Here is a 10,459-nt window from a genome sequence, read left to right on the forward strand (position 1 = left end):
AAAATAAAATAGGTGTTATAATGTTATTAGTCCACAGAAAAATAGTACCTAAAGTATTGTATGTAAGTTTTGTCTTGTCTTCAAATAATCTTCTTACTACGATTTTTATTAAATGGGGATGTATTTCAAATTGAGTTACACTAAATTTCTAAATATGAAATTTTTTATTGATTAAGATTTTTAAATATAAAAAATAAGTATTAAAAAAAGTAAACATGAAATTAAAAGGAGTTGTATTTTACTTATTATAAACAATGAAATCAAAGAAATAAGTATTAAAAAATTAAACACTGAAATTATATAATAATTGTATAACAAATATTTTTAACATATTTCAATTGAGATTTTTAAATATACTAGATTTATGTTACGTTAATTTATATTAGCATACAGGTAATTTTATTGGAGTAAATTCATTTTGATGATTAATATTTTTTTTTGCATTCCCTTTTAATAAAACTCATAACAAAAATAAAGAGGATTTGAAGACACATTGCATGTTCCAATATGTGTAAGAATTGCTTCAACTTATAGTATGTGTAGTCTTTAATCCAAAAGCTAGATTGTATTTTTGTTTTAAGAAATTGCAACTAATGTTTTATCCTTCAACAAACAAAGTATTATAGAAAGATGACATAGACAACCACAATAGTCAAAGGTAAATAGCAGTCTCAAATGAAACAATCAGTATCACATAAAAAAATTAAGGTGATATTTGGTTTGAGTGTTTATTTTTTGTTCTCATTTTCTGAAAATAATTTTTATTTTCAAATTTTCAAGATTTATAGAATATGTATAGATAAAAAAGTACTCTAAGGTGTTATACATCTTCACTTCTTCATAAAAGGCTAAAAATGTTGATATGCTATTTTTAGTTTTGGCCCTGTTTTTTTAAAATATTTTAAAGAAAATGTTTCTAAATTTTAAACAAACATATTTTCACTCTTATTTTCTATTTTCTTTGAAAATGAAAAAAAAAACTCAAACTCAAGCATCACCTAAGTTTTTATAATAAAAGGAACACCCCAATTTTACCAAAATGAAAAGGCAATAATTTTTTAATTAACTATGTACACATTTATTTAGTCCTCATGATTGTTACATAAAAATCCACACGATCTATTATCCTTCATGAATTTAGATAATCCGATCATGCACCTGTTAATAATTAAAGAATATAAATATATTATTTTTGTATTACGAGTTTAATTATGATTTATTTCAATAAGTGATTAAACATTTTTTATGCCAATTAATACTTAGTAGGTATGATGATCAACATTGGCGTGTGAGCAATTTACTCTAGTAAACATGAGAACCAGTATTAAATTTAGTATCCTTTCAAAATAAAAAAAATTAAGAATCCGTCTCTTCCCACATATGTGGGCCAAAAGCACATGAGTCAATATTGACTAAACGATAACTTTGACTAACATCAGTAATAAAAAATCCTAGCAGACGTTGACTAAAAGATAATTCTGACTAGTGTCAAACAAAAATCCAATTGATGTCAACCAAAAAATAACTTGGTTGATGTAAGTATGAAAACCTCAGTTGTTGTCAATTGAAAACCCTTGACAAAATTTATTAATATTTGTATTTTTAAATTATTAAACATTTAAAATTATTTTTAATTAAATATTTCAAATTAGATAGTGTTTGTTTTCTATAAAGTTTAATATTGTAATTTCATTTATTTAAAATATAAAAATAAAATTTTACATATAAAGAAAATTAAATTGCTCTATCCAAATAAAGAATTTAAAATTTAATAATTTAAATTGATTTATCTAAACAAAACATTTGAAAAATGAAGGAAATAAAATTCAAAATAATTCAAATTTCATGAAAGTTTGAGATTCCTCATCCAAACCCAAGATAAGAGTATTTTGGTCATAAAGAGCATTCACGATAGTAAGATTTTTAAATAAAAATAAAAGGGGAGTGTATTTAGAAATAAAGGAATAGATATAACATTTTTCAAAACTCATTGGACCCTTTGCAGTGCGCCTAGTGATTCTAGTGACGCAACTCGACAACAGAGTGAATAAAAAAAGCGTTTCAACGTCGTCGTTTTACTTCTCCTTTGTTTGATTAGGGTTTTTTCGCTTCTTCTATTCACTCTGTTACGGTGCAACCTAGCAGCCTCCAAATCCAATGGTAAACCCTTCTCCCTTTCCTTTCTGTTTCTTTTGAAACCAAAAATCAACTCTTTTCACAAACTCTAGTTATATTTACATTTAGTTTTCTTAATTTATGGTTTTGTTATGAATTGGAATGAACTTGATTTCAGGCTTCAGAGAAGAAACTTTCGAACCCAATGAGGGAGATAAAAGTGCAGAAGCTCGTCCTCAATATCTCTGTTGGCGAGAGTGGAGATCGTCTCACCAGAGCCGCCAAGGTTCACTTCGCTCCTTATTGCTTCCGCTTCTTCTTTTTTTTTTTAATTTTTAATTTTCAATTTCTGTTTTTCTTCTTGCAGGTGTTGGAACAACTTAGTGGCCAAACCCCAGTGTTTTCCAAAGGTTAGTTCTCGATAAGTTTCTAAATGGGTAGTTCAGTGATGCTGGTAATGGGCATAGATCTCAAATCTGTGTTCATTGGAACTTTTTGTTGATCATTTTTGTGCTTGTATCATTTTCTTAAAATATAGATTTCCGGTGAAGTAACTTTGAAGAATTCCCAAGGTTTGGGTAGTTTATTTTAGGGTTTTTAATGGAAAGTTTGTTTTGTTTTTTTAATTGCATTGTCAAGACTCAAAGGTCTGATAATAGGGTGGAAGTTGTAGTTTGAGTTTTGAAATTTCTGTTAATTATAATTATTAAGTGTGGACCTTTTCTGTGGTTATAATCACAGTAGTGGTGGGCTTGATGAAAGTTCATTTAAATGCCAATTTTTCTTCAGAAACTCGATTCAGAGGTTCATGGAAGACCTGAAAATGAGGATTCTGATATGTCTTGATTGTATAGCTTTTTTCCTGCTTAATTTAATTTAAACCTTGTGTGCAAGTCCAGAAGACAGAAAGCATAGTCTATTGCTCTGTTTGAAGAATTTTAAATAGTACTACTTGCTTTACCAGTAGTTTATATTAATGTTTATTGTATGTTGGATATATTTGGCTGTTTTTCACTGTTGCTTGGTAAGAAATGTTTTTTCTCCGCCTGGTTTTGACAGCAAGGTACACTGTTCGTTCCTTTGGGATTAGAAGAAATGAGAAGATTGCATGCTATGTCACTGTCAGAGGTGACAAGGCAATGCAACTTTTGGAGAGTGGTTTGAAGGTGAAGGAATATGAACTTCTCAGAAGGAACTTCAGTGATACTGGTTGCTTTGGCTTTGGTATTCAGGAGCATATCGATTTGGGAATCAAGTAAGTTGAAGAACACTTGGATTTTTATGCTGTTGTTTTTACTTTTGCCTGCGGTAAACATTTTGGGACTTAAGGGAAGCTGATTATTTGATATGGGTTGTGGTGTGCACAATGCATATTCAAAATTTTGGATATGATATGACATATCTCTTCCCCTTTATGCTGCATTCCAGTTTTGACTTGAACCAAATGCTAACTGGTTTATAAATATGGGAGTTTCAGAATTTTCTTTTTGTTGTTTTGGACTTTGGTGCTTATATATGAAATCTGTTTTCTATGGCTTGATGATTTTGAGGAAGCAGGAATTGCATTAGTTAGGTTGATTTGTTAATTAGTTTTTAGGTGTGATGTTATGTCTAATTGATTAACTGGTTTTGCTAATTGCATGCTGTCTTTAAATGGCATTTTCAAGTGTTTCCCTCTTGGATTCATTCCCTTGTTATGTCAACTAACTTTAAGTTAATTTCCCCTCATATTTGTTTGATTATGTTTTCAATTTCTTTGATTATGAAGATTTCAATTTACACATATTGGTCTGTGATAGTTGACTCTGCTTCAGGTATGATCCTTCAACTGGTATTTATGGAATGGATTTCTTTGTTGTTCTGGAGCGTCCTGGCTATCGTGTCGGACGCCGCCGAAGGTGCAAGTCCCGTGTTGGAATTCAGCACCGTGTCACAAAGGAGGATGCTATGAAGTGGTTCCAGGTGAAATATGAGGGAGTGATCCTTAACAAGTCCCAGGCAATTGTTTAGTTAGATTGAGTTCACTTTAGTTTGAAGGCAAGTTTTGAAACATTGTTTGTCATTTCAGTTTCATGATGAAGCATATGGATTAACATGAGCCCTGTTTAAACTGCACTTTTATTGCAAAGAACTTGTGAACCCCACGTTATGCAATTATGCTTGGCAATTCACTTAGTTTTCTTTGCAACCAAATAAGAGAAGCAAGTGCAAAACATTTTTACTTGCGAGGGCCCGAACTAGCTAAATATACCTCAATACTGTGGAAAATACTCCTCTATATAAGAACAGGCATAACAAATACAGGAATTATGATAATTTTCTAATCATCAAATACCAGAAAAATGCACCAAGCACCAAGTAGATGGTCACTCTCTTATAGAAATATTTTATTTTACTATTTTTAGCCTTTTACACTTTATTCAATTATTAAAACAAATTATGTCATCATTGATATTTATATTTAGTTTAAAACTCTGAATTATGATTCCCTATAAAACTTGCAACCATTCAGTTCATTGGAAATTTAGAATAACCTGCAAATGTTTCAGTAAAAAAAATACTTTGGAAATTATTTAGTTCTTTAGAATCTCATCCAAAGACATTGTAACAGCTAGTACAAGTTCTTTCATAAAAAGATTAAAAAAAGAAAATCCAAACAATGTTAAAGCATCAACCACAAATGGCTTTTAGTGCTTCATCTGTTTTTACTTTTGCCCAACCGAACGCACTTTTTATGGATAAATTGTTCTCTAAGAAAAAGTCAACCAAAGATGCTCCGGACGTTATGAGCTTCAGCATCTCAGCTTCTTGTCATATACCGAATGTGACTGGAAGATGGTCTATGAGGTGGTATCTACACATTCATAATCTTTTTTCGGAAAATATGTTTTTTGCACTGGCCTTCTCTCCAACAAAGTTTATGAAGTAATTTTTGTTTTCTTCAATATGAATTTCTTTAGCTTAGCTGAGAAGCTCAGAAGGAACAGAAGCATATTTTTGGAATTTCATTAACTTATGTCAGTGATTGGATATATACTGTTATTGATGCCTGCCATTTGGTGGCTTTAGCTGTAATAAACATTGAAGGTCCTTTATAGTTTTAAGTTCTGTTATGAACTATTGAAAATCAAGCTATAAATGAGACTGAGACCTAATTTTGACATCACCCCTCCCCCTTTTTCCTGTCTTGAGACATTGATTAATATGTAATTATGTGGTCTTTTCTTAGGCAAAACTAGTTATGCTAAAGAGATACTTTTCAAATGGTTTAAGAAATGGATGAATGGAGGCAAGTAACCTATCCATACAAAGCACGTCGATAGATAGTTTCTGCAGATGAAGCGGAGAATTGTCATGTGTTAGAATAAGATAAAAGATATTCTATAAAAATAAGATTTCTTTTTCTCTTGCTTTTAAAGCTATTTTTTCTTATCTGGTGGTAATCTTTACTCGGGTGGAAGATAATGGTCTTAGCAGTTTTTCCTTTCCTTTCATAGTTGCATAGCAAAAAAATTGTTCAAGAGATATCTAAGCTGGAGAATGTCATTGAGGCAGCAGAGACTGCTGATGACAACCAGATAAAAACTAAACTAAACTTCATAGTCTATTAGGTGTGTCTATTTAAATTCAAAACTCACGCATAGGATCTGTTGTTACTTTTTAGTTTATTTTAGCTTGTTTATTTTTATTTTAGTTTGTTTACTTTTTATTTTATTTAATTTAGTTTATGTAGGATAGTTTTTTTTTTTTTGAAAGGCAAATCAAGAATTTTACTAATAGGGCACGATGGGTGACACAAAATCAGAGCAAATTACAAGGTAAAAAAACATCTCAACAAAAAGGGAAAACAGTACAAAATCCACCAGCTTAACAAATGTTAAAAGCATAATAAAGGACTTGTACACCAATTTGCAAAAGAAAGAGAACTAGGACCATGTCCCTCATACTTCATCCAGGTCCAAGAAATTCTCTGAATATTACAGAATTTCGATACAACCATAAACACCCACATGTAGCATGCCATAAAAAAAATCTGAACCTTCGCAGCCTCTTTCCTCTAAACAAAGATCCAAATTGAATGTAATGATGTTGCAGCAAATTAATTTGAACCATGCTATAACCCAACCATAAAAAAAATAGTATTCCAAACCTGCTGAGAAACTGACACTGCACAAAAATGTGATTTAAAGTGTCAGGGTCGAACTCACAGAACACACAACTAGGTTGTTCAACAAACACCCCTCTATTTTGTAAAGTCTAACGAGTTGATAGTCTTCCCCATAAAAGCTTCCATGAAAAAACCAGAAGTTCGGAAGGAACAACACATTTCCCAAAGCTATTTGATATGAACTCATGCTGATATGAATTAACAGTCATATCTGCAGTTTTATTCCAAGTCCAAGAATCTGGTACTTCTCTGGTCAATGTTACCCCAGATAAAATAAGCCTTAACTGATGCAACTCATCTTCCTCTCTTTTATAAAACATGCGCCTCCAATTCCACTTCCATCTCCAATCATGTAAAGTTTCAAGTCAAAAGATAAGGTGCATTTAATGCATTGTAAGAATTGATTTTTTACCACTAAGATTTAGATAATTTAAATACAAAGTAGAAATTTGCATTTTATTAGATGGAGTCTATTTGAATGGATGCATTGAAAATTATTTTTTGTTTCAACTTTCAAGAAGAAGTTATTTATTATAGTTGGTGATAATCTTCACGATAAATAGAGAAGATGCACATGAAGAGAGTGTATGAGATGAGAGACATTGAAACAAAGTCACTTTGTTGAGAAAAAAGTGTCTTTACTTGAAAGTGTTGTAACTTTTTTTAACTATTGAATGAGAAATTTGAGTTTGTAGAGTGATACATAATTTAGGATGAGTCACAATCTAATAATCATTTTTGTGATAGTAAAATATCTTTGAGACGATTCCGTGGACATAGGAAAGAGGTGCCGAATCATACTAAATTTTTGTGTTCGTTATTATTTTTTTTATTGTGTTCTCATGATTCTTTGTGAGAGTAAATAATTTTATTTGAGGAATAGTTGATTACCCAACAAATCAATAGGAGTCCATTCTCCAATTCTAATTTCCCATGTAGGATAGTTTATTAGGCCGTGTCTATTTGATTTAGATGCCACATATGGTTTATTTTAGTTTGCTCTAATTTTGTTTTAATTTTACTTTACTTTAATTAGTTTTAGATGTGTTTATTTGAATTAATTTTATTTTATATTCTTGTCCTTATTGGTAATGCTCAGTTTTCTGGTTCAAATTCTTCCTATATAATTTGAACCCGTTAGAATTTCCTTCAAAAAGTTAACAATACTATTGATGACAAAAAGTTAAATTAGCGAAAATCATTATTTTCTATGTTATTTGACCTGAGATCACCACTTCTAACTAAATCTAAGAATGATATGTTCCTTGCTCCATAAAATCAATATTAAATAAATTATAAATTGTTCTTCTACAGAACAAGGGCTATATTCTGGATAGTAACACAGCTAGCTCCTCATCAGACATCTTAACTTCAACATAAGATCTCAAAGATGCAGCAAGTTTTGCACCTAATAGATGTTTACACTGGAACAAAACCACACAGTTCACATTGTATACTTGAGTACTAGAGTAATAAAAATGTTAATAATCAACTGAATATGATGAAACAAGTATATGGCCTTAAACAAAGCTGTTCACCTCTGTTGACAACATCATAGAAGAACGAACAACAAGCGCAAAAGTTTTCAGCAAAAGTTTTCAGCAAAACACAGATACTGGTCTTTTCTTTGGGATTCCCTTATAACCTAAACAAGTGGACAATGAATACATAACCAATATCAAACAAATGAATCATTCCTTAGATTCTCAAAAGTCAAAACATTCAGTATTTAAACATAAAAAAATTGACACTATCCAATTATCTCCATCTTTTACATTTTATCTTTTTCATGTACATGTATCTCAAACATAATCTCCTAAGAGGACAACAAAAGTTGTCCCACTTTAGTTGTCCAGCATCCATTTTCCCTATCAATATGCAAACCCTAAAAGTTTTATAAACAAATTCAAATTTTGAAAACCAGAGACAACATTTTTTTTTGTTGCCAAGTTTTAGCTTATATAAATCATCACAACTCTAAACTTTTTCACATCCCAAATTTTACACCCACCTTACATCTTTCTATATTTCTCTCTTCCCTTGTACTAACATCACCCATCCAATTTATCACCTTTTTTTTTGTTCCTATCTCTCTTTTCTGTGAGCTAGTGGGGGGTGTAAAAAATGATTTTTGAAATCATATATCAGAATTTTAAGCAAAATTCCACCTATTCAATGCAATGGAAGAGATGTGGGAAGGTGAAACCTGAAAGATAAACCTTCCACTAGGGTGAGCAGATATCTTGCTGACACCTCTTTGATCAACAATTCTAGTGGCTCCCTCAAAGTTCTTCCAAACAAGAAATGCAAACTGGTTTCATTTTGCACGGAGACCAAAACACACAACTTGAATTGAAACACAACGCATGATAATAATGATTAGGAAACAACACAAGGAAACGGGAAGCAATTGACTTACATCCAAAGTTGATCATCATTGACTGTGACATGAAAATAAGAGGGTATTGGGTCATGAGTCAATAATCCAAAGCAAGGTTTTAAAAAACAGAGCAACCAGAACATGAAGGAATATTGGGTTTCAGCAACCACATCGTGATTGCAATTGTGGCTGCATTTATATGCACTTTTCTATAATATCAAGGATTGCTACAAAACCACAATTGCAACCACAATACACATCAAGGTTTATTGGGTTTTCACAACTGCATTACTGCAATTGAGACCACATTAGCAGCATTTATATTCAATTTAAAACCTTTTATTCAAGCAAGTGAAGTTACTTACCCGCGTGTGTAGACTCAATTTCCTTCTATATTGCCTCCGCTACCTAACTGCTTGCACTCATTCTGTATTAGTACCTTTTTTATGCTATTAAAACCAGTGAGGTGCCTAAAATAAATCAAACAGATGAGTACAGGTTTAGTTTCTTTGCAGAACCTACATAAAGAAAAACATGGTATAGCAAATTTGCTTTTTAGGTACAGACTCCAGCACCACAAAAATGGCACCTAGTCCAAGCTTTGTTTCCAAATGTCAATAGACCATTTCTGCTGCAAAATTTATAAACAGCAACAGACCAACGCAGACTTTATCTCCTGCCCTCTTTCTGTTTGACACATTGTCAAAATCACATGAAATAAACAAATAAGTATCCCTTCGGAAACCAACTGTGTCTACTGCATAAAACATTCCTCCTCATGTCACACATACCAACTCCTTGTATTCCTTCCCAAATGAAATATGACAATATACGATTTTCTGCATTAATTAATTGGTTATTATAAGAGTGATTAATGAAGACAAGAAGAAAAAATCTGTAGTAATGAAACAACCAACCAAACCACGCTTGCAGACTTTACCATTCTGTAGCAAAATGAGGTAATGTTCTCACACGTTTTCAAAATCACTTTTCAATAAATAAATGAGCAATTCAATTAAAAAAAATTGTAATAACATACTAATAACAATTAACCAATCTAAACCTACATACATGTAAGAGATAATTTTTCCCGAATGTTAGAAATTAGAATCATTTGCAAGTAACTTAGCATACCCATTACCCTGTTACTGATGGCTGTTGGGATCGATGGTAGAAAGCCTTCTTCAATGATTTCGTTGCAGATTGACAAAGGGGTAGGGGATTAGAGGAGTGTATTTTTTGGGTTAGTCAGAGAAGAAAAATCAAAAGTGGAGTGCATTAATAAATAGGGAAATGCAATTAGTAATACCGTAATAGTCTATTTGCTTCAATGCCTTTTCAACGCTACTTGGGCTTTAAACTTCAGTCAACTAGTATTTAGGCTCTTACTATCTACACCCTTTTTTCTAGGTACACCCCATTATTCTCTTTCTCCTAAAAAAAGTACACCCCGTTTTCTTTTCCAAAAATGTATTTTCGGAATAGCATTTATTCTGGAATGCATTTTTGGAACTATGATTCATAATTCCAAAAATATATTTATAGAATAGGTATATGTTATCCTAGAAAGACATTTTTAGTAATAATAAAATATCACTTAAACATTAAGATTATTGACAAGATAATCACTTATCTTAAATCTCATATTTATTAGTCTTACTTTCATTTTATCATTATTACTATTTAATTTCTATATAAAATCTTATTCTTATCATATCTTTATTGTTTTTTAAACTCTAATTTTAAACCATTTCACCATATATTTATTATATAATACATCGTTTTCATTAATATTA

At 31.2% G+C, this 10,459-nt stretch overlaps 1 protein-coding gene and 1 long non-coding RNA gene across 8 annotated transcripts; one reads left to right on the forward strand and one right to left on the reverse strand.

Moving 5' to 3' along the window:
* The first annotated feature begins 2,120 nt into the window (after positions 1–2,120).
* Positions 2,121–4,269, forward strand: LOC100499863 (uncharacterized). Its single transcript, NM_001250148.2, has 5 exons — positions 2,121–2,160; positions 2,294–2,401; positions 2,483–2,525; positions 3,175–3,370; positions 3,930–4,269. The coding sequence occupies exons 1-5, from the start codon at positions 2,158–2,160 to the stop codon at positions 4,123–4,125; spliced, it is 546 nt and encodes a 181-aa protein (NP_001237077.1). The 5' UTR covers positions 2,121–2,157; the 3' UTR covers positions 4,126–4,269.
* Positions 4,270–7,548: 3,279 nt separating this feature from the next.
* LOC102665281 (uncharacterized) lies at positions 7,549–9,921 on the reverse strand. Of its 7 annotated transcripts, XR_003266751.2 has the most exons (5): positions 9,798–9,907; positions 9,029–9,133; positions 8,703–8,724; positions 8,490–8,594; positions 7,549–7,928 (listed from the first exon to the last, which is right to left on the reverse strand). It is a non-coding gene; the product is annotated as an uncharacterized lncRNA (long non-coding RNA). The 7 variants fall into 7 exon arrangements; XR_001387863.3 differs by having other exon boundaries at positions 9,029–9,898; XR_005891246.1 differs by having other exon boundaries at positions 8,490–9,502; positions 9,805–9,921.
* Between the last annotated feature and the right edge of the window lie 538 nt (positions 9,922–10,459).

The sequence above is a fragment of the Glycine max genome, chromosome 4 (genome assembly GCF_000004515.6).
Source record: "Glycine max cultivar Williams 82 chromosome 4, Glycine_max_v4.0, whole genome shotgun sequence".
Classification (NCBI taxonomy): domain Eukaryota; kingdom Viridiplantae; phylum Streptophyta; class Magnoliopsida; order Fabales; family Fabaceae; genus Glycine; species Glycine max.

Bases quoted from the DNA above. Each gene is read 5' to 3' on its own strand.
- LOC100499863 (NM_001250148.2), top strand. The intron at 2,526-3,174 runs GTTAGTTCTCGA...TGGTTTTGACAG, and splicing joins AACCCCAGTGTTTTCCAAAG to CAAGGTACACTGTTCGTTCC. The intron at 3,371-3,929 runs GTAAGTTGAAGA...ACTCTGCTTCAG, and splicing joins CATATCGATTTGGGAATCAA to GTATGATCCTTCAACTGGTA.